The sequence below is a fragment of the Bombus impatiens genome, unplaced genomic scaffold (assembly GCF_000188095.3).
Source record: "Bombus impatiens unplaced genomic scaffold, BIMP_2.2 scf_0142, whole genome shotgun sequence".
NCBI lineage: Eukaryota > Metazoa > Arthropoda > Insecta > Hymenoptera > Apidae > Bombus > Bombus impatiens.
Genome location: NT_176561.1, coordinates 2,957,063 through 2,982,181, shown reverse-complemented (window position 1 = coordinate 2,982,181; position 25,119 = coordinate 2,957,063). Strand labels below are relative to the sequence as shown.

Sequence of the window (25,119 nt, the reverse complement as noted above, 5' to 3'; positions counted from 1 at the left end):
CTTTTCCTCAGTCCAAGATTTTTCTCCTCGTTATTTCAAACGGTGAAACCGAATACTCTCACGACTCTCGTTGAGAAATCGTTTACACTGTCGAGACCTTAATTGCAACGACATTCAATCCACGGGCTTCGAATATTCACGCAATGGCACGGCTGAAGCACTACGCAAACAATCTCGACTGCACAGTCTCCTAAAGAGAACGCGGGACGTTGACGAGCGCAGACCGGAAACGAGGCGACACTGCCTGCCAGGAGAAGCGCACTAACACTAAGCGGAATTCATAAAAACACAGATAGACAGAAGAAAGTAGGAACAAGACAAAAGAGAATGATGCAGTATTCGAGTGGAAATAGAAGAAGAGCGGAAGAAGTATGAAAAAGATTGAAACGAAAGAGACGCTCCTCTACGAGAAACGGAAAAAGAAAGTGTACAAGATCGGCCAGCTAAATCGGATCACCTAAATATGTGCCTTGTTTAATTTTTTTATGAGAAAACTTCTCACGACAAAGTTACACCGTTGATCATACGTATTCAGGTAATTGTTTAATACAAATGGAACATTTTCTGCTACTTTCATATTTTAGTTATGTTTTTCATTTTATAAATCTCTTTCACTCATATTATGTGTTCTTTATAATAAAAATTTTGAAATAAGGAAAAATTTAAGTAGGTCGAAATATTTAAGCCGATATTTCAAGAGACGCTCTTTATTTTTCAATAGACGCTTTTTATACGCTCTACTGTACGCCATTTCAAGAGACACGTGTAACGGCGGAGAGAATTTTTTCTTCGTGTCATTATGTTTCTTCATAATATGATAAATAAGGCAGATATTTAGCTGGACCATTCTGTATAGAGTTTTGTATAGATGAAGAAGAAGCAGAAGGGGTTGCAGGAAAATTTTCGAGTCATGCTTCACCGGTCACCGAGATAGCCGAGAGCAATTAAGCTAAAAACAGAAAGTTCATCTCTCCCATCGACGTTCCATCGAAGTGGTCGCGAGACGTGTCTGGTAACTCGATGATTCCCTTTGGACGTTCTCCAGTTGGTTCTTCGTCTGCCATTTTGTTCTCTAGTCTTCTTTTCTTCGAGACAGTTCCCCTCCGTTATCTTCTCGCACCTCTCCAATCGACAATGAGCTTTTCCTATCTCTTCTCTTTCATCTTTCTTCGTCCCTTTTTACTTTCTTATTTTCGTTTGTTTCCTTCGTTCGTTAATATTCTTTCACTTACTTTTGTCTGAATCGAGATCGACTCTTCTAACACGTTCACTGTACTCGACATGGATTTATGCCGATACATAGTCTTTAAATCATGTGAGAGGTTCAACAATTAAATTGATACAATTTTTATTCTCTACAAATTTTTAAAGTTTAATATTGAAATTTTATATGATTGGTGTTTAATTTCCTAAAAATTGAATGATTTGTTTTGATGGAGGAAAAAAGCTCGGTTTTTGTGTGACTCAATGTATAGTAGTATATGTTTAAATAGAAAATTTGTATGCCGCAAATTCAATTTAATTTAATGCAATTATTGCTGAAAATATAAATTTGGTAGCCTTCCAGATAAAAATTTGACAGTGAACGTGTTAAAATGTTTTCTCTCTTGTTTTTACGTGCTCTCTCGGGATATTTAGACTCTTTTACGATTCTATTAAAATTCAACACATTCAACGAAGCGTTCGAGCATATACTTCCATCGCGAGAGAACCGGCTCGAGATCCTTTTCGAACAAACATATTTTATATTCGAAAAGGAAAATATCGTAGGGTTAGGTCGCTTGCGAGACTTGGCGACAGAGATAGGTAAAAAGAGAGACGAAAGGAGAGAACAGTCACCAGTTAAAATCTAACAGTTACAGTGGACAACGCAGAACAGAGAGTGAAAAAAACAGAGACAGATAGTTTCTATACATTTCCCGGAATAGAGATAGAAAAAAGACAAGTAGAAAGAGAAAGATAGAGAGAGAATAATCGTGTAAGGTAACAGTCGTTGTGTTTTGTGTGTTTGTCCCTTCATTCGTGTTATTGTATACGGTGAAACGAAAATTATTTTGTTCACTTACCGGAAGATCGTGTAGCGATGGCGTCACTATTAAATCCGAGTGGGCACGGTCACCTTTTCTCTGAAAATAATGAAGAATGGTTTAATCGTAATTTCTCAATTTCATACGAGTTTCAAATAATTAACCATGGGAAGTGAACATGTCATTTTGATGGTGCGTATGAACAATTTAAAAATGTTGGCGACTAATTAAACGATGATGTATTCGTCAATGTAGATGTGTTCACTTTTAATAAAACTGGTACTGTTTTTAATTCATTATGTCTTTCTTACAACAAGCTAGAAAAAATATACTTTTATTATCGGTGATTGGTAAAATTTGTTTTAAACAGCTGAAAAACCATAATCGTTCGATCATGAAAGAGTTCATTTCGATCTGACCAGATCGATACTATCGTAACTCAAAGCATACCCTTGCCATGGCTACCCGAGGCCTGTAAACCAAATCGTCGAAAGCAGCTCTGTCTTTACTGTCGACGAGTTCCCTCAGCTCGGTTAGAAGAGTTAGTTTCTCATGGGTGTTCAGCAGGTCACCTAAACTGACAACCAGCTCCTCGATCGTCATTCGACGCGTCCTATAATCAGCCAGCAGCTGAGAAAGTGCAGCCCTCTCGCTTCTCGCGAGGACCACCCTCGCCTTTTCTTCCACCATCGCTGCTGTCGCGGCAGAAACCGTGTGCATACCGCCTCTGTGCCTCCAATCACTCGCAATGCTAAAGAAAATATTAACGATATCGTTCAATCTCCATTTTTCGCCCCAAAATAGCATTTACTACGAAGTTTCGATCGATTTACTTTCAAAGGATAATAGGCGGGGATATTTAAATTGTAAATTTCCATGTCAATTTAAATATTTATGGAGATAACTGTAAAATAAGGGAATGGATGCTATATTGGTGCTATATATATATATATATATAAACGAAGTTTACACTCTATAGTTTGCTTTAAGTAGAATAGGTATTTCTTACGTAGGACTCGGTGGTCGATGATTTCCTGGACTTTCTAAGAGCAGAGGGTCGTGTTCGGGATACCTAGAGGTTGGCATAACGATGGGTTGACTCGTGGTGCAAGAATGTGGCACTTTTCCGACATCGCGAATCAACAGAGTCATTCTTTTGTTCGTCTTCAGAATTTCCACTGCCTCGTCGTGTGTTGCTTCCTCGAAGTTTTGTCCATTTACTTCGATAATTTGATCACCTACCTGGAAAGCAAGAAAATACAACGTTATATCCCATTCCTTATTCCTATTTTTATATCATTGCGGCATGTACTTCAGAAAATAGAAATATAATAAATTAATAAATTAACACACCTTTCATACTATTAAAGTAAGAGAAATTTAACAAATTACAAGCTGTTACTACTAATAAATTCTCTTCCGTAACAGTAACAAATTTTTAATCAAATCAGTAGAATTTTGTAAATACATTTTGGAGATTAAAATGGTTAATTTTATGGAATTTTGCAAAAGAGAAGCCTATAAGTTACAATTTGTAACTTGTCCTGAATTTTAATTATAACGTTCCATCATAGAATCGTAGTCCAGATCTATTATTTAATAATTAATTAACAATTTTCTTATATTTTTTTTCCTATATAGACACACGATGGATAATTGATTTTCCTGTCGAAATTCATCGAATCACGATAGCCCGCGAACGAAAATCGGAAATGCCCTTAAGTGCTTGCCTTTTCGAACGCCATCAAATCTTCGCGATCGTTAGCGTTCGCTCGATGAAGCATCATTTCGATCCACTTTCGTCATCGAAGTGCTTGCCGGTGTCGCGCCATTCTAACTCAACGAACTAATTAATTCTTCCTGACATTGAATTACGTAACGAACTAATTGATACCGCTCGTTATTCGTGCACGTCCTGTTACGTCTATCGTATTTAATCGTAACCGCTTTTCTACGAACTGATTGTCTCAATATCGATAGCAAACGAATTACGTATTCATGTATAGAAATTATGGATATAAAAAATTACCGTGTGCTTTCTTCTGCTAATTAATTAAACACAACTATTCTGAAGACTTGCGAGTTTCAAGTTATTTCATCGAACCTTCTCTTGATTTTTCACTTGTCGCGCAATTATCGTAACAATGTTAAAGGATCCTTGCTAAACCTATAATTCAGCAAATACTAAGTATTAAATTTTTAACTTATTTTATCCTGTTTCCATTGTATTAATTATTATAAAAATCTTTCTTTCTACTTTAGAAACGTATAACTTTTAAGTAACTTTGCCCTGTTTCATTTCCAAACATCTTAACAATCTTTTAAACTACCTACTCTAAAAAATTCCAACTCTGTTACTTCACTCGCGGTATCAGCACGGGAGGGAATAGAAAAAGGAAAAACTTTTCAATTTTATCACCGAGAAAATGGTCCGCTGACACATCGAAAAACCAAGTCTAATAAAAATACATCGAATCCATGGCATCGAAGGAAGAAATAAAATCTGAGATACTCTTACCAAGAGTCCAGCTCGGTCAGCTACGCTGTCCTTGTCGACCCCGGTCACATAAATCCCAAGGCCGTACTCAAGGCCACCCCTGATCATCAAACCAAGGGACTGACCGGGTTCGATGCAGAGCTCGACCTTCCTCGTCCTTGGACCGTACCTCGAGTCTCGAGGTGGATAAAGTGGAGGTGGTGATGTTGGACGACCTTGACGGTCGATCCAGCTGCAGGACTGCTGGCGACCGGAAGAAGACCAAACCGGATGCCCACCTCTACATCGGGGATCCAACGCTGGTCCCCGCACTGTCATACTCAAGGTCCTGCATGATTTCAGCATCTGCAATTAAAATTGCGAGTTTGTTAAATTTTGATAGAACACTATATAAATTGTCCGATTTTTCTGTTATTTTAATTGTATACTTTAATCATATTTCTATTATATTAATTTCATTTTAATTTCCGTATATTTGAGCAAATTTCATTGTAAATTTTAGTGCACAAAACATGTAGCTAAATGTAAAAATTATCGTGAACGAAGATGGCTGTTAGATTATCTGGGTGTGACAGGTTCCGCGGAAGAGTATCCACAAAGAGTGTGGGAACGTTTTGAAAATCGGTGGAAAATGGGTTAACGTGTGGTGCAGATGGGCTTAAAGTGGTGCTGGAAGAAATGGCAAGCTTGCAAATGACAAGAAGATCGAACTTGAGATTTTCGGAAATTAATATTTTCATGGAATTTGAAAGTTGAAGAAATCGAAACAGGAGAAAGCCCCAAAATTGAAAACGAAGAGACGAAAAATTATAAAATATGTATGTAAAGTATAAGGGACAAGAAACATAAAAGATAAAATATGCAGTCCTTGCAGTGTAAAAGAGGTACAGAAAGGTGAAAAGGAATAATCGTAACAGTAGAAAAAGTCGAAAATGCCCACGAAGGAAATTCTTCGGGGATAAAAAAAGAAGAAAAATTCCACAGATAAGAGATGTGAGCTTTTAAAAAACTAAGAGCAGAAATATAAAAATCCTAAAACGGAAAAGAGAGCGGCGGATCTAAAAAGGAATACAAAAATTAAATAGAAAGTAAGGTAAAAAAGTAAAGTTAAAATAAGTAAGTAAGTTCAATGAATTTATTTAACCACATCCATATATGAATTTGTTCCCTCTAACTGAGAAACCTTATTTAAACTGCTGTACGAAAGCGTCGTTTACGAGCCTGCTATACACTAGCTTCGAATTAAATGGAAAATTGAGGCAGGTTATTAATTCCTCCATAAAACGTAATGCCATCAAGGATAATTAACCTCTATTATTGGCCACTCTATTGAGTTCTTATTGACCCCCGGCTACCGAGCTGCATTTATCTTGCAGCTGACAAAGACTCTCTCGCGTTGTGTAAGTATAAACGTATAGCTGAAGAAAGTGACATAGTAAAACCGGTCACTGATTCAAATTTGCAATTTTCCATGACCGTAACAACTAATTAGACACGTACTGAGGACCATAAGAATTTCGAAGCCTCGTTCAGGTATCAACTGAGAACTACTTTTTCCTTTGTAATATAGTAATATAGATATAGTAAGAGAATCAATTTTGAAATAGTTTTACAGACCACTGTATATCGTTCAAATGTATATATTAACATACGCGGCACGCTTAACATGCAAAATGAAATTCCATACCTAACAGACGTATTGTTTAAACGAGGTTATTGCACTTGATCGAATAAATAGAAACATCGGAGAACTTAGACCATCCTTTGGTCATTATTCAAGCTTCGTGACGGCACTGTTATGCAAAAGAGCCTACGGACACGCACAAGCAGCAGAAGATTCCTCGCTGACGATCTTAGAATAGATCGCTTATACGTGTTGTGCCTCAACGAACTGAAAGAAATCATTGTTCGTCAAGGGTTTCTTCCGAGGCTACCTTGGCAAGTGAAACAGCCAACAATCGGCGTGTGCACCGCGTCAAAGAGGAACAAACGATTTCTATCCCGTTCTCCAGCGAGGATAAAAGCTACGACACTATCGTTGGCATACGATCCTTTGTAGAATTTCCGAAAGATCGCGTAGGCTACGCATACGTGTAACAAAGAGATCGAGTGTTCTCGATCGCGTTTTTGTCAGCCGTTTGAAGCTTCCAAAAAAGAACTGATTTTGCTATGTTTAATCTTCCTGTGATCTTCAAATTTTTATATTTTCATCTCTCTGCGTTTTTCTTTTTCTTTTTTTTTTTTGCTTGTTTTCAATCAGAATTTATTTTCCTGTGAAAAATTCTGCAGAAAATTTTTTAGGTTTGAAAAAAGAGAAGGAAGGTATGTAAAATATGTTATTAATATGCGCGATTGCTCGTTTTATTTTTATACTAAAAATTTTCTTCAACATTAACAACGAAATCGAAACAGACATTAAAACTAAGATCCCAGTAAGGTTAATATTCTTCTTATTTTAATGTTTGAAGACAATCTTTATGAACAACAATTCTTTCATATTTTTCTCAAACTACAATAATTGATTCAGAATAGAAAAATAATATTGGGTCGGAAATGATCTAAAGGATATATTCTGGTTAAAATCTCTCATACTATGGAGAATAGAAAGAAAAATAGTAAAAGGGAAAGTAACATTACTATATTACGTATCGAAGAGATAGAAAAGAGTAAAAAATTTTGAAAAGAGGAGAATTTGTAGAGAGAACGAATTTATGAGGGATCAAACAAGAGTTTCGAAACGGATGATAGAATTAAAGTCGAAGAAGAACATGTAAAAGGAATAAGGTTGGAGCAAATTCAGATCTTCACCGGAGTCTACAACCTTGGCGCGAATTAAATCAAACTGAAGAGAGAGAATTCCTCACAGAAAGATATACGCTTCGCGTATTAACAAGATCCGGTCGATCTTCAACGAGAATTTTTGCCGAATACGAAATGGTGCTTGAGTTGTTTGATTAACAGTAAAAATAGAAACCTATAATTGTACCTAAATATACGATTCTAGTCGAAATGGTATGATGAAAAAGGATAAGTATATTATAATATTATGTTGAGAAAACATGTTGGTCAACGTGGTTTCTGCGCGGTTCATATAATCCACGTTAAACTTATTTTTGGATGGAGAGAGTAGCTTTTTGTATCGATTTAAAAATATTTTAATACGTAAAGTCACGGAGATTTCCATTTGAAGCTTGTCGATTATTTCTTAAAAAAGTAGAGTCACTTTAAATTAATTGTTAGTGGCATCTTTAAAAATATTTCTGTGAGTTTCGTAATGCACCACTCCGAATTATATGGAAAAATCTGTGCGATTCCACCATCGATTGGATAGTACTTCTTATAAGTACGTATGAAGCTCAAAACATCAATCGTTATCGCTTGCCTACAATTCAGTTTACGACCTCGCTATACGTTTCTTTGCTCTGGGTTTAGGCTATAGATTATAGGCCTATTCTCATGTCAGAAAAGGATAGAAGGAACAATTCGACAAGAATTCGTCGAGGGAAACACGCGTCCGAAGAAAATTGACACGTGTAAGGTCATGAAGAAGTAGACGGTGCGTTCGACGGTGACGCCACTTGGTAGCTAGGATATCGATCTCCTGGCACTCCGTGACGTCACATCCTGCCTATCCTTGACCCAGCCCGAATCACGTCCTTAGGATTCCATGCTTCTGGCCCACGAAGATGCAATTTTGTCGTATCTATGCAAGGCATGTACTTGCGTCAATGTTCTTCCGCCTCCTTCATCACAGAGGACCCATCGAGAACGCGTGGAACTTTTCCGATGAGGCCGCATAAATTACTCTGTCCAAGTTGTTGGAATTACAACGCGATTCATCACGCCACGAAAATTAAGCTAATGGCATGCTTTTCGCAAAGCAAAATATTTGGTTGAGAACGTGAAACGTTTGTCGTTGAAGAAGAGTAACAATATCGATGGACTTTAGACAAAAGCTTCCATTTAAGCTTCCTGGACTGTTCCGCAATAATTTACCCAACAACCAATAGTATTTGTGTAAAATATACATAGATTTCAATTTTATGAAAATTTACAAATAAAGAGAATTTTTGGAAGTCTTCAAGTTTTATAAATGCCTATAGGTGAAATCTGGCGACAGAATAGATCGAGCAATCCAACAATTCATCCGAAAACTGTAAATCGATGACTAGTTCGCTGTCATAATTGAAGTGAGAGATTTTCACTAGAAAGCTACAGATGAAATGTGGTTTGACTACAAAGAAGACAGAGGCTACAAAAGAGAGAAATTTTTTTAACTTCCAAAACAATGGTATTATTCTAGCTATTTCCTCGTAAAATCGTGCAACGGTCCATGGCTCTGTTGCGATAAACGCAGAACGGAAATCGTGTTTCGCGTGTGCATGAACGATTAAAAAGCCTCACAGATTCTTATCCTTAATAAACCTGGTGGAACTTTCGTACGTGATATTGGCTGAAAGTACACAACTACTGTTTGCGTTTTTTACAAAACGCACGATAGACATATTTATAGAATTGTTATATGGGAAACGAGGAACTGCTGATTCATCCGTTGCAATAATCGATGTATAACAAAATGGATATTAAATAGACCATATCTGTAACTAATCGTATCTGGACTATAATTACAACATAACGATTATTGCATATCGTATTTATTATACAGTACTTATTGTAATATTCCATGGATGAAATAAATTTCTGTTGAAATTCCATTTGTTTAATTAATTTTATAGAAATGCGAATTTGCATAAATATTCGAAGTCTAACATAAATAATATAGCAATGTGTAATCAGAACGCCGAGCATGCAACGATTCAGTAGAATATACGCGTCCTGGTCAGCCCTCCTTCGTAAAAACATTACAGAATATACACATATTTTGCATAATGGTTTTTACTTAGCTTACTTTTTTCTCTGTCTGGGTGGATTTTTGTAAACGAAATTTCACTTACTTCCCGAACAGCTAAAAAGCTGAAATTTTAATTCTTGCATCAGCACCACTTTAGAAAAAAGTCGCTGTTTTAGATTTTCAACATGTCATATAATATAACATATAATAAAATATATATAAAATATAATATAACATATATTTTTGCATATGTAATAACCAAAAATGATTAGTGAACAATCCAAGCGACTTTTAGAATTTGTCATGTACATGTATGTGTGATACACAGAGAAAAAATAACTTTTTTAATGAAGCATTATTAACTAATAGAACGTTATTATATTATTAGACCTCATATTAGTTTAGTTTCAAAGTTATCAGAATTTTAACATTTTCAAAGACTGATGTCTTTGATACATCGCAAAGTTAATGCAACGAGTCCACCAGGTTTTTATTTTTAATAATATGAATTCAACAATTGAGCGGTACCTTATTGTATGATTATCGCGTGTGTTCAACATATACAGGTTTTCCTATGCACTATTATTACACTGAATTTCTTAATGATACCTGATAAAGAATATTATTTTTCTTCTTTTTACATTTTTAAACAAACACCATCTTTTTCCATTTTTTTATTTAAAATTTCCTTCAGGCTACCAACGATCCACAGTCTTTAGCAGCGCAATAAATCAAACGTACAACTAGCCAGCTATGCAACACTAATTATTTCACTTTCATTGGCGTTAAACACGCCAAGATTCGTCGGAAAATGAGACCACATAGCTACGCGTAAATTACGAGGCCATTCAGAAGCTTCCGCGAAGGTTTACAGCCCGCGTATTGCCAAGCAAATTTCATGGTCGTCGTCCGTCTTCTGGGACGAGGGCCGATTAAATAAATAATTCATGAGGTCGAAGAGCAAGCGGGAAATCGTCCAACCAAGTCGGCTGAAACTCTTTATCGCGTCCTGGCCAGGGCTATTTCCTTTCGACGACGTCATATACGTCATATAATCCTTTTCGACCAAGTATCACGTGCACATCCCTGTTCATAAATATTAGGAAACTTATGAAGACTTAAGTAAATCCGAAGGATCAGCAGGAAATTATTAAAGCTTCTAAATAAGTTATTTCATTCGAAGTATATTGAACATTATAATAACAATCACACCAGTTCGATATAACAAAATTAATTCTCTTCTTGTCCACGTATGTATCTTTCCACCACCATTTCGATTATTTTTATATTCATATTATTACTTGTTATTTAACTCCATACGTGTTGTAGATAATTTTACGGTACAAATTTAGATTTTGAATAGACTTTGTAATGGCTGACTAGGACGTGTATATTCTACTGAATCGATACACGTTCGACTTTCTAATTATATTGCTATGTTATGATATATAGCTGTTTATCTAATTTACTTTCAAATCTTTCATTAATATTTAGATTAGAATTCTATAAAGAGCAAAACATAATTACTAGAATTTGATGTATTACTATGATTCTATCAAGTACGTTCAACAATCTTCGATCGTAATCTTGTGTAAATATAAAATTCTCATCGATCAATCGCTTTCTTGGTACTTTAGGTTAATTGCTTCGTACGAAACTGGTAGATGTATTAATAGTAATGAACGAAATTAATATTAAAATTTACGTATATTTCATCCTCGTGAGGACGCCACTCCAGTTCCGTCGACAAATCGGGAAGTTGTTCTGATAGTCGTGGGACCGACTATCGGTCTGGTCACTTTCGTGATTCCCGGCGATACTTCTCGATCAATTTCGCTCGAGATAAGCGACCTCGGTCGACGTAGGGGATGGACTACAGACGAGTAAACAAGTTTGGCGACGTCTATTGGGTGGACACCATCGACGATTGATTTCTGCTTTCCTTGTTTAGGCATTGGATAGATTTTCGGTGTAACACCTACATTGCTGATTGTCTAATCAATCTAATCAATGAAAGTCTTTTCATTATACAGAGTGTTTTGTTTATCTTGGTCAACATCTCAATTACTCTTGTTACTGCAAGGAATTGTATTAGGACAAAGTTGATTCAATAGTAGAGAGGATCGATATCACTGCGTTATTCCAATACTTTTCGGCTAAAAGTTCTTTCGTACATGAAGTTTAATAGCCACGCTGGAGTCGAATTTTTCACATTTCGACGATCTTCACCCGAACGCTCGTAAGTTAAGTCGTTACGAAGGAATTGAGTTACCGCGCCATTGGAGCCGGAAAGTGTTACTTTATCGCGGCTTCGAGGCACGTGGATCAAGGGAATTCTTCGAAAGTATTGCAGTACTATCACGTACATTCACGCGCGAACAGAAAACGCAACACACCATGTAACGAAGCTCTGTCCGTGAATTTTGAACCGTTATTCACACATTTTGTCAATATACGCTATAAAAATTTACACAGAACTCACGATGCTCGTATGGTAACTTTATTTTACTCGGAAGGATCGATAAGTATGTATTCTCGATATTATGAAAGCTCATTCTTGTCGGCGTTGCTCCAAGCGCTCTCGCGATTTAACTTCCGCTTTCTGGGTTAAGAGTTCCTTAAACAGCTGTATTACTCTTCGCCGATGACAAGATATTTTTTACGACTTGCAATCAGCGTAAAAATATGGAAGAACGGCGATGTACGTGTGGAATAATGGGTTGGTGGAAGCTCGCGGCGGAAATGACGCCGATCCTCCGCAACAAAATCGGCTCGTAACGCACATTTCCATGACAATCGGCATTTAGCTAGGCACAGATAAAAGATTCGATCACTTTCGCGAATTCTCAAGCGATCTTTCTGGGTCAAGTATTTCCTGCAATAGGTATAAAGGAAGATGGATTTATGGTTGTGTATTCACAGTTTCTCCTGGCGATGAAAATTCATGTTTGCTCAACCTTTTTCCGACAATTTCAGATAAAAGTAGTTCTCGGTTATTTATGCTTGCCTTACAGATAATCTAAATGTCGCGCATTAAAACTCAAACTACTTAGGCTGGTTTTTACTTCCATCGCTACTTTTACTGTCGTAGAAAACCCACGATTATCAAGTGCGATAGTGTTCACAGAAATGTAAGTTAGAGATAAGAGTACAGGAAAACGAAAAAAAGCAATAAGGATTGGGAAATAAAATTACGCTAAAGGAATTCTAGAAACTAACGTATATAATAATTCTAATATTTTTAGAATAGCTATTTATCTTTCCTTTAATCTCAAAACTTTTCAGCATATCCTGTTATTTTGGAGTACTACGCAATTTTAAATTGTTATTTGTCACTTGTGATACACTTTACAATATCTGTTGGATAAAGAACAAACATGTGCTTTAATAAGTAAATTAGTATTAACACTTCTGCATGCTCTGTGTATTTACGTGTATGTTTCCGAAAAAAGATAATAATATGAAAGCGCTTAAATATTAAAAAATTCCCCAAAATAAATCCTTCTTCGCGTTAGAGGAAATATCAAGCACTGAGAAAGAGACACCAAGAAAAAATAAAAATAACAATATACTTATCAAACGGTGAAAAAAGTGGGCTATAAAAAAAATTCCGTTAAAGTATAAACCCAATCGTCTGGAGCAGGATCTGAAAATAATTATCGATCCGGCGTGGATACGGCGGAGTCAAAAAGGAGTCGGCTTTTTCCGGAAATAGAAGAGGACAGGTTTGATACACAGTGGCGATGATAACAAGAACCCGAAGAGATATGGAGCGGAGAGCAATTTCACATCGATCTATCGCTATTCGTGTGCGAGTATCCCCATAAACGTACACTCGATGAAACGAGTACGCCTTTTCTTACCAGAATTCCGGCAACGACGGGATTCTGAGGCAGCTTCCGCGGTAGCCTCGTGAATTATGTAGGGAGAAAATAAATGACGGGGATTCTTGCCGGAGGGCGCCAGGGCGCCTGGCGCCGAGACGACGACCGAGGAGTCGAGACAGAGACGTTAGGAGAAAAAAATCGGACGGCGCGCGGGCTGAGGGGTAATGGTGATTTCAGGCGTTCGTGAGTGGAAAGCGTGAATTCGTTGTCATTTTTTCTTTTCGACCATTTTTCTTCGACTTTTGTGGCTCAATTCTCGAATGATTGAGACACTCATTGCGAAAAGCTAAAGAAGTTGTAAATCGTAATATGTCGATAAGATTGTTTCCGTGAACTGAACAACTCTATTCAGAAGATACAAACATCAACATTGGAATTTATGATTATTTGTGCTTATTGTAATAAATCAATTTATAGAAATAAATCACTCGTTTTTTGAGAAATTGAACACTACTGTACCGTTATTCTGTTAACCCTAAAAATTACTGTATAGCCGTTAAGATTTAATATAATTGGTATATCTGTGTAGGAAGCGTACTTCAAATTACTCTTATTAAAATAATCCTCAGCTTTCATTCATAGCAGATTTCACTAAGTGATGGCAAAATCAAATAGACTTTATCTCTTAAAAGCCTGGATTGCGTGGTGACACAGCTACTGTCTGACCTTTGACAGACTTTTCTACTGGCGCCGTAGTCTTGTAAGCGAGAAAAGGCCGCGAGACAATAAAGCGAGATTAAGTGTGACATTTCAAGCTAATACTATCCAAATTGATAACATGTTTTTACTTTATATTGGCATATTTTTTTTTATAACCAAATGTCAGAATCTTTGAACGCAGTATCAAATATTATAATTCTGATACTTTTCCGGTATTCTTACTCCCATTATATTTATTTTAAACTACTGGAAAGTATGCACACGTGCTTTTATAGAGATAAAAATATAATTACAATAGATACCCGTTTATTTCTATTCCATCATTTTGATTATAATTATTTATGCGTAATTTATTTGAGTATTGTAGTTATAGTCATCTATGCACAATTTATGTAGTGTTTATGTAAAAATGAAATGTTTAATATTTCCTCTGAGAAACTTTCCAATCAACATCAGCTATTTATAACCGCGCTATCACGTCACGAGCACTGTCCGTCGACGAAATTTGAAGCAACCGTGTCTGAACAGCATTAGAGCGGCTTCGTTTAATGGCACGGTAATTCCCCAAAAAGTCTATTACATCCGTAGTACAGTTCAGAAGTTCCATCTCGCGGTTCGAAATTCCACGTCGCCCTAATGAACTCTGTGGAAAAACGCGCCATAAATCTGGCAAACTTTTCGCGCGCTGTCCACGCTTCTTGCTCTTGCCGCGCCTATCGACCATTACGAAATAACAAGCCACGGCCACCGTTACGGTTTACGACGAGCCACTGCAATTTAATCCGTAGCTCGTCCGAGCGTTTATATTCGATCGATGTCAGACAAGAAGCAGACCGGAGCCGGATGTCGGTCTCCGGGAGACAACCTTTCGAAATAGCAAACAATTCCGGAACACCGTTCATATCACGACGAGTTTTATCGAGAAATCCTTTTCAGGAAGATCTCCTTAAAATACTAGTTTGATCGATTTATTTTACGACAACACTCATTAGGTCTTTTCTTTCTTTTCTTTTTTTTTTGGAATTTTTTATGGATTTTTACCGAAGATGAAAAGAAGAATAAAAATAGATTCTAAATAGAGATTTTACTTACTAAATATTACAAGTGTTGCACTTTGGGCATTTCGTATTTCCAACACCTGAATATCCTTTTCACTTTTTAAATATTGAGTAATCATTTGTTAACATACGTATACAGGGTGGTTGGTAACTGGTGGTACAAAATATAGAATAAAATTTTTTTTCTTAATTTTTTTCTTTTTTTTTTTTAATTTTTCCATCGAGACAACGATCTACAGTGAGATCCGTTATAACGTACCGCACGCGTACCGAGCGAAAATTCAAAGTCGATTTTCTCGAAAACAAAGCCTCAAACGCAAAATTTTCATTCTATATTTTCGACTTCTTTTTTCGCGTAGAATCACCCCCCTTTCCGCTTGTACCACCAGTTACCAACCACCCTGTATAATGCACAATTATTTTGATATTCGCCTAAAGTGCTTGACATGTGCCAGAATAAGATTAAGTTCCTTAATAAATATAAACATTCGTAGTAACAATCGCAAACGAACGTGAGGAAAAACCACAAACGTATTCCAATCCTAGACAGAACGTTTGTATGCAAGCCGACACTGGAATTTGAGCAATAGGACGGTACAAAGTCCGGGGCGGAAATTGGAGCTCGATAGGTGGACCTTGAATCAACGAAACTTCGTTTTGATTACGAGAACGAATATGCGACACTGTTATCCAGTACAAGCAGTGCGAACACACCGGAAACTTAATCCGTGGATTGTCGAACTGGGTCAACCATTTGACCTATCGTAATCATTCAGGAATCGCGGCTCTTCCAATTTCCTGAAGTCATCTGGGTCAAGGCTGCGCCATCTTTTCACTAATTAGACAGTAATTTGTAAAAGTACGTATTGAATAACTTTCTTCAAATCTTATCAAATATGTAATATATAGAAGAAGATAGAATAAATAGACTGTCGAAAACTCTACGGATTTTTTGAACAACTCGAAAAAATTGACCGAAGAAAGAGAGAGATCCTGCTTGTTTGTGATTTTGGAGATGTTAAATTCTAAAGAGCACCCTCAGGCAGTGCAGTTTACTTCTACGGATACTTTTCTGTAACTGGGATCTTGTTTATTCTACTAGATTTCTTTTTTTACGCGTTTCAATAGAACGAGAAGCGTAAGTTTCAAGGCCGCGAACTAGTAGAATCACCGATCCGTATCTCTCTCGAGATTGGTTTTCACAAACTTTTCAGAAATACAATAACTTCTTAACAGAGGGAGGAAAGAAGGACACCGATATCTTCTCTGGGAGCCAGAGTGAATTTGCGCACAGGCGATGGATAAGTATCTGTGAGAAGCAGAGAAGTAACAGGCGATAGTTCTTTTATTTCGAGCCGCGTTCAATTGACGACTTAAACGGGTAGCTTTTCGGCAACTGAACATTTACGTCTTTGTCTTATTTTCTGTTGAGTTTTTATGTAACACATAGTGTTTACTACGGTATTAATAATAGCTCTTTGTACAAGTTGAACCAGTTTTTAACTGCTACGTAACAAACGTAGAAAAATTATTCGTACGCATGTACACGTTCGTATTTTTCACATACATATCCACTACTCTTATCAAATATAATTTTATCTAAAAAATCTAAACTATCTTTTGCCCATCACCGTATGCTACGTAAATATATTTCCTTCCTAACAACTTTCCACCCTACAACAGCAAAATAATTAACCATCCACTGCTCTGAACCATTAAATCACCAAAATTTTCTTTAAACCAAACAATATTCTATACTCGTTACAGCTATATCAAAGAAATATCGACGAACCGAGGCTACCAAGTAATCCGAACACATAATTCTCCCCTTCTGGCTAAGTCACTCTCGAGGGTGAAGATACATGTAACCCTGAAACAGGGTCGAATATATTATTTTTATTGTTCCCAAACAGCGAGATAGCCCGTGTCTAAAGTAGCCACACAGCATCGATAGAGGATAGGAGAACTTGGGCCATGTATTCGAAATTCCGAGGCGGTTTTCACCGAGGTATGTGCCTCTTCACCGAACCAGTCTGATACCCTGATGGGCCATTGTCGACGGGCTTTTGTCTAGAAACTCTGGAGCTACTACGAGAGTATGATGAGCTACCGGATCCAGAGATACCCATCAGAAGCGTTTACACCAGAGATTACTCGTGGCGTGGCTCCGAGCAACGCTTCTTTTCCATCCGGCCAGTCGATAGTACTCACCCTCCCTTTCGCCCTTTTCTCTCATTTTTTCATGCTCGACACCGCGGAATTTCAGACCTCGACGATGGACAAAGAAAGAGAGAGAGAGAAAGAGAGACCTGGCGGTCCATCGAACAAAGTCATTGATCGAACCCGTCTCTCCTTTTGGATACATTTTTTTCAGAGGATCGTCAGGGAGCCTCGATTATCAAGCAAGCGTTCGAACCTTGCACAGGCGCTTCTATTGAGTCGTTCAATAAAATTGTCTCCTTTTACTCTCTGTTTTTTTTTCTCTCTGCTTTTTATATATCAATGAGTAATTTATTTTCAAGGTATTCAAGGTTTTAAACATTTTTCTTACATAGGATTTACATTGTTATCTTCAAGGTGTGGTGACAGTGTCATTTCTTTTTATGTTTCTTATGATTTGGGTACATTCTGCATCGAGAAAGTTTTCGTTTCGTACAAAAGACCACGAATTTTGATTCTGCTTAGTCGAGATGGATATCATGTAGAAAAATTTAGGAGGAACCTATTCGCTCGTGTTAATAAACAAAATGAAAAATGCAGCAGTAACGAATTTTCAGATAAATTAGTTAATAGAAGTTGCAGGCGAAGCATTCTACTTCTTTCATCTTAAAAGAAAACCTACAGAGTATTGCCAACCTCGATCTAATAATTTCATAGATGAAACAGCGATCGAGCTCCAAGAAATGTTTACCACCGTTTCGGACGCTCGCTGTGTCGGCGTTTCTTATAAGAAGAGTTCCTCGAAAATTACAATGTAAAATGTTTAAGCGATATTTCGAGGGCTAACGTTGGAGGCGGGCTAACCTCGTTTATAAAACACGGTAATATAGTTGAAAGTTTCACTATAATCCTTCGTGATCTCGGACGAGCTTCCAAGTTAAATTAAATAACGCGCTGGGTATCTTACGCAATTTTTGCTCCTTCGATAAAGTCCGAACTGACAAGCGTTTATTTTGGGATTGGGTAGAATTGAACGTCGAAGTTGGAAGTTGGAAGTTGGAGTTCGATTTAAAGCAACGATTCGCAAAGTTGGAAGTACTGTACGTATTCTTGATACGAAATTTGAAATTATGCAAGTCATGCTGGAAAGAGATGGTATAGAAGCGCGGAGCTTATAGATGATAAGTGACGAAGAACACTTGGAATAATTGAGAACAAAGATCAAAGATATCTGCCGTACTACACCGCCGGAAGCACTCTTTGGCATCAATCGAAACCGATTCAGACAAAACGAACTTTTGAAGAAGAAAGCCTACTTTTGTCTGTTACTTTCTGGATATTTCTACTATCTGTTTATGCATTTCAAAGCGTATAATCTTCAAATTTTGATCTATTTCAAGGCTGCAATATCTTTTTCTAGCCTTCCTTCTTTTATCAATTGTGATTGAAATTTATTGGAAGATGAAAATGAGACGAAGGATATTTATATTCTAGAAAAGCGCTCAAACCGTTCCGTTCGTCAGATAACACTTATCGAAGGAAATCGTCTGCCCCAGCCCACATAATTTAGCTGAGAGCCAGGCTGGTATTTGCGATCGATGGGATGGCTCTTAAGGTCACTCATAAATACAAAACACTCACAATCGATTGCGCACCAATGGTTAGAATGATTTAACACTGATTTTTGCTCGTGATCAGGCACGTAGCCAACGAATCGTGTTTAGGGAAACGTTCCAAAATTCGAAGACTTCGGCACGGTATCGGTTTGTATGTGGTAGTCACTCTACATGTCTACATGAGTCTGTAACGATTGTCAAATCAACGCCTACAATCTAAAGAAATAGAATTTCCATCGCACACATATCGACATAAGCAAATTTTTATCAAAGCGTATCATCGATCATTGATCCAACCCTTGTCGCTTTTATAAAGATCGACGTCTAAATATAAAAATCGAAATCTCTGCGCGACAAAAATTTCCTTATGTTTGTCATAGAATATAAAACATGAGATGACACAATGATAAAATACAACATCTACTGTGATACGATCGGCGCATGCAATAGAATGAGCTGGTAACACGCGCCAACGCGTGTATATGTGTGTGATTTATCGTTACGTAAACCGGGTGATATTATGTTTCTGGTTTGGAAAATGAAAGTAGAAACTCACTTTGAGGGCCTCCTCGTGGGTCACCGCCCGGAAGGGTGTGCCGTTTACCTCCAAGATGGTGTCTCCTGGCCTGAGTCCAGCACGTTCGGCCACCGAACCCTCCTCCACCCTCGAAATGTAGACACCCACCCCTGAGAACAATTCACAGACTTTCTATCAGACCGGAAGCTGTCTGGCGACTGGTCCACGACCAGTGCACGCTATAACCTTCCACCCAGGGCGCGTTCTTTCCAACTTTTTTCCGTACGATCGTACTGAAAATGCACTCGCGATTGAGAGAAATTTGATAGACACGTGGCGGCATTTAAAAACGGGAGCACTTAAATAAATTATTCTTCGATATCGCTCGAAAAGTGAATGGAAAGAAGAGTGGCGCGGAAATTATTGATCTATCCAATCTCTTTTTCCTCCTTTTTCCATTTTTATTCGTCTTTTTTTATATAGGATAGAAATGTTGGACATAATAGTTATTATGACAGATAGGATATTTTGAATGAATTGTACTTAGGCCCAACCTAACGTTTGTAATAATAGCGAACCATTTGCATGAGTTTAAATTGAATATTTAACACAATTACTAATTAATCGCGCTAATCCCTGCACATAATCAACCACATGGAACGAATCTCTAGGAAATTCGCAACAAAATAAATTATCTCCAACTAGGTCGCAATCTATTAAACAGTTTAACGTCGAACATGGAAACTTTTCCCATAATACGGTTGAGGAATTCAATTGAAAAGTGGTACAAGTGTTTTCTATTCTGATGTGCTTTAACGCGCAATGTTTAACTTTATCATGCTAAAGATTTCCTCGCTTGTACTTTCTTTCTCTTATGCTTCTCGATCGACTCTTTCAACCTAGTATAAACCAAGAAAAATTCGCCCGAACTGTCAATTACACTACAAATTTCATATCATTATTAAATGACAAAACAGAAGCCATCACATACATAATGCAATTATTAATACTTATTTCCTATGAAAAAAGAAATTGAAAATTCTTATTTTTCACATCCGATACCAGAAATACGAGAAACTCTAACGATAAAGGAACAATTATTTCTAAATCGTTAATTCCAAATGCTTCGCTATTTTATTACACTGTTAGAAGATTAGTGCATTATTTCTATAAAATCGTTTTAAAATCGTACGAGGAAGGTTTCGAATTCTTCAATCTTCAAATTGCGAGTAAAGGCACAAAAATTCCCGTAAATAGCCAGCGAAACGCCGCAGAAACGACACGATGAAAATCGAAAGAAAAGAAAAATTTTTCATATCCGATACCAGAAATACGAGAAACTCTAACGATAAAGAAACAATTATTTCTAAAGCGTTAATTCTAAATGCTTCGCTATTTTATTACACTGTTGGAAGGTTAATGCATTATTTCTATAAAATCGTTTTAAAATCGTACGAGGAAGGTTTCGAATTCTTCAATCTTCAAATTGCGAGTAAAGGCACAAAAATTCCCGTAAATAGCAAGCGAAACACTGCAGAAACGACACGATGAAAATCGAAAAAGAAGAAAAAAAGAAGGAAAGAAGTAACGATAGTATAGTCCCCGAAACATTTGAATCTCGAGCACAGGGACGTAGCCATAATCTCCTCGAGCCAAGACCGTATCATGAGCCGCTTTTGAGGCTCCATAAATCGCGGCCAGGGAAATTGATCCATTAGAATGCAAGAGGGTGGGCTCGTTCGTGTAACATGACGAGGTGAAACTCCCATTTTTGATCGCAGCCACCGCCAACGTGTTACATCTCCTGCGAGTCTCTGATGAAAACGCGCCGTGGGCAGAAAATCGGGTTAGCTTCTTGTGTTGATAAGTGAAATAACATAAATAACGTAAAGGGAAGTTTGGTTGCTGTTCTCCTTAGTTAAAATGTTTTATCTAGCATTTTTATATTCTAAACTTCAGATATTGCAATATATTCTGAAAGATGAAAATTAGGTCTCGACTTATCTTCGCTAAATGTCTTTATTTGAACGAAATAAGGCGAAGACAACACAAGAGAAGAATGATAAAACTTTGGTTTTCTTCAATTTCGAAATAACGGGTACCGTATTTTATCTAAGGAGGACAAAGTAAAATCGAAGATAGAAATAAGGAATGTCACAGAGAAACTTAACAATGGGAATGAAAGGAAAATAGGTGAGAAGAAAACGAGTGGGAGCACGAGAAGGAGCAGTAGAGTGCGGATGCAGAACAGTGAAACTGCTTGTAAAACAGAGATTACGATTTTGTGCCGGTGCGTGTTCTCTTGTGTCTCGCGAGCAACGTAATAGAAGGGCCATGCAAAACGATTTTTCTGCGGAAATACGTTGCGATAAGGATTGCCTCTGATCTAGAACTCTAACCACAAGGAAATAAGGAAATGAGAAAAGAGATTACGTATTCCTTCTTCTCGACTTTTCTCTCTTTTTCATTATTTACCTACTTGCTGGGAAATATTCCATTTCCTGGTTGTGTGCTTTTGTAGTGATGTATGGAAATCCCAGAATATTATGGTTAAATTGATCGTCTTTGTTATTTCCGCAGAAAGAAGGGAATATTACGACGCACTATATTTATGGTTGGGCTGGCGAATACATTGAATATATTTGTGGTATGATACTTTTCGAGCTCGTGCAACGAGAATTCAATGGCGTATTATTTAGATGTATGTTTTTATACGATAAAATGTCTTTTAAAAATAACTTTTTCCCTGATAGAGTATTGACAATTGTTGTATACTTTTCTTGCTGGCAAATTTATGACGAACAAAATCTTTGAACGTGCAATTCGTTCGAACGGTTCCTTGCTCGCACAAATTGTTCGATGAGCCTTTTCTTCTTGCAGCGTTTTCAGTTCTTTTAAACGAAGCACGTACTAGTCACAATAAGGAAGCGAAAACGTTTGTTTGTTCGAACTTCGTTTGATCGCTGTATTGAAGTGAATATATTTTTTAAAAAATATTGAAAGAGTATTAAATAAAGAACATGTTGATGATAAAATTGTAATGATCAGAGATGATAGGAATAATTAATTCAAAATACAGTTTCCCTTTATTCCAAGGAAGAACACGTACATAGAAGAATAGTATAGATTCTCGTTCGTGCCTGAACTAATTAGGCAAAAGTTCCAAGTAACGGTACCGTGGTTGATGAGATTCTACGCCACGTATGTTTCGATGCATTATACATTACACAAATTAGCTGCAACTTAATAGCGATCAAACTGAGCCAGGCGTTTACGCTATCTTTTGTATCATTTTAATTGAATGCCGCGCAAGACCGTGTTAATTAGCTCATTAACCGGTATCTAAAATTGCGAAGCGCGTCATAAATCTGACTCCACTCTCTGTTATATGAAGCAACGCGCACAAAACTTTCCTCGGTCATTTACTGAAATAAAAACAAATAAAAAGGGAAATTAAATAGATTTACACCTTAACGTACGTATCGCGCCAACATATGTTCTATGTTAAATAATTACTGAATTGCAAACGTATATATACTATGTATCTATTCAACAATATATAAAATATTCAAAGTATACGACTCGTTGTAATTTCTATTAGATGAAACAACGTAAATGACGTATATTAGATATTAAATATATTAAGTTAATATTAAATATAAATATTAAATATATAACGTACGTAGACATAACAATAACCAAAGCTTTTTTAATATATTCTTAAGCTTTCGTATCAATATCTTAAATAATTTTTTAAATCGCTCTTCACAAAAGGCCCATCGTTCAAACGTTAATCACGAAACTTTCGGGACACGAGTATAATCCTCAATTCCTGGAATTATAAAAACCAATGTAAATTCGATCTAGAATCTAGGTATCTAGCGCATCATATTGCCACGAGAAAGAATAAAATATTAAAAATATAGCTCGGCAAAGGACACGGGATTATACTTGCAAAGCACGAAGCATCATGAATACTTAATTCCCCAGATATTTGTCCTGGACAGAGAATAAAACCCGGTCACATTATTCAGCAAGACTAGATACAATCGATGGCCAGTTATTCGCGCAAACAAGGACGAAATTATTGTATTCTATACATACAAAAAAGAAATAAAGAAAAAGGAACGAAATCTGGCGTTCGGACCAGATGGACGTCGAATAAACTTGGTCTGTTTGAAGCCATGGGAATCTTGTTCCGCTGGTGATTAATCTCTTTCCATGCCAGTAAGCTGAGGAAGCAAAGATTAATCCGGTTGATAAAAGAGATAAGAAGGAACAATGAGCTCGTTACGCGAGGCTCGTGTTGTCCCTGCCGAACTTGTGTCGTCGTCGCCACGGCTTAATAAAACTTCGCCGCGTGTCTCAAGCCCATTTAAGAACTTGATTTTCACCTTGAGAACGCCCTCTTTCTATTTTCCTTCAAAGACGTCGATGATGAAATATGGACGTGTAATATGCCGGTGCTCTGCCTGTATAAATACCGACATATTAATTTTCCTTCTTTTTGTACCTTTGTTTTAGCTTTGTAATTTTCTAGCTTTGTTTCAACAGTGTCATTCCGATTTCATTCTTCCTCCGAGTCTCTTTCTTTTCTTTTCTTTTTTCTTTAATTTGTTTTCTTTTTGTACGAGATGAGTAGAGACGTTCGGAATACTTCGAAATAATCAATATAAATTCGTAATTGCCAATTATGAACTATTATTTCGTTGTATCAAAAATTGTCACTTCTGACACTTGTAATTAGATGTATCATTCGTCATTTTAATTTCTCAATTTACCTTGAATCCGCGTATTTATCGGTTCGATATTTCTATAGTTTCTTTCTTCGCTTTTCAATTAGTTTGCTTCGTTTATAACTCAACACGTTACCTTAAATGGGCTTCGTATAATGCTAAAAAATTTCGCATTCGTGCCTGTCCGCAAGAATGTAATGGAAATTACTTGGATAAATATATAAGAGAGATGCGCGTGTGTGTAGGTATACATGTGCGTCTGTGTGTGCACGTTTTCTTCTATGAATTCATAAACTATGCGCATATGCATCATACACTGTCATGCAACGAAACGCCGGCGTGCTAAGCCTAGAGGTATTCTCGGTTATTATAATTGCGAAGTCCCAACGATAAATCGTCGGAAGAACGGAGCAGACCAGAGAAAGGATTCTGTCTTTATGAACATTCCACGCAAACTTTCGCGTATTTTATTATAAAGAAATGGTCCAGTTAAACGAACAATTTCATTTTTCCTTATTTTAAACGAAGTTTTTCACCAAATGTACGATAAAAAATGTATATATAATTTGTTTTTAGAAAATAATAAGCAAGTAATTTATGAACTGCTACAACGAATATTTAGTATTTCATGTTTAATTCTTCTTTGTTATTTCTGTATTTTTCCTTGATGCTCTTTGAAGAGACTGTATCTAAAATCCCTTACGCGGAGAAAGAAGGAAACGACGAGAAAATTTCGCGGTAACGTACCGTAGTTCCAGTGACAAAAACGAGGTCATAAGAAGATAAACTCTGTTATAACATTCGACTTTTTGCACCGCCACCTTTTTCCCCTTGCTTCCGACTAAACAAAACGTACCACTCGCCCTAGTTGCATAACTCATCGCACGCAACTTAAGCTAATAAACATCGGCCGGAAACTTGCTATGTCCTCCACGTTACCGCTCGGCGTTTCTTAACTCCCACATTTGCCTCCGATTGTTCACTTTCTTGTAAATCCAAACGTTAACATGTTCGTTATCATAATTAAGAAACTTCATGGAAAATAATAAACAAGCTAAAATAGATAGAATTAAGAAATTTTCAAAAGTTATACCATTTTGAGTGATATA

General features: G+C 36.9%; 1 protein-coding gene across 7 annotated transcripts in view; it reads right to left on the bottom strand.

The window, feature by feature from the left end:
• Positions 1-25,119, bottom strand: part of LOC100744202 (whirlin) — a 108,081-nt gene that overhangs the window by 39,986 nt on the left and 42,976 nt on the right. For all 7 annotated transcript variants that reach the window (XM_012382099.3, XM_033319218.1, XM_033319219.1 and 4 more), the window contains 5 exons: positions 19,314-19,444; positions 4,546-4,869; positions 3,037-3,269; positions 2,478-2,778; positions 2,067-2,126 (listed from right to left, as the gene is read on the bottom strand). In XM_012382099.3, coding sequence (XP_012237522.1) covers positions 2,067-2,126; positions 2,478-2,778; positions 3,037-3,269; positions 4,546-4,869; positions 19,314-19,444 — 1,049 coding nt within the window. The remainder of the gene's footprint in view (positions 1-2,066; positions 2,127-2,477; positions 2,779-3,036; positions 3,270-4,545; positions 4,870-19,313; positions 19,445-25,119) is intronic.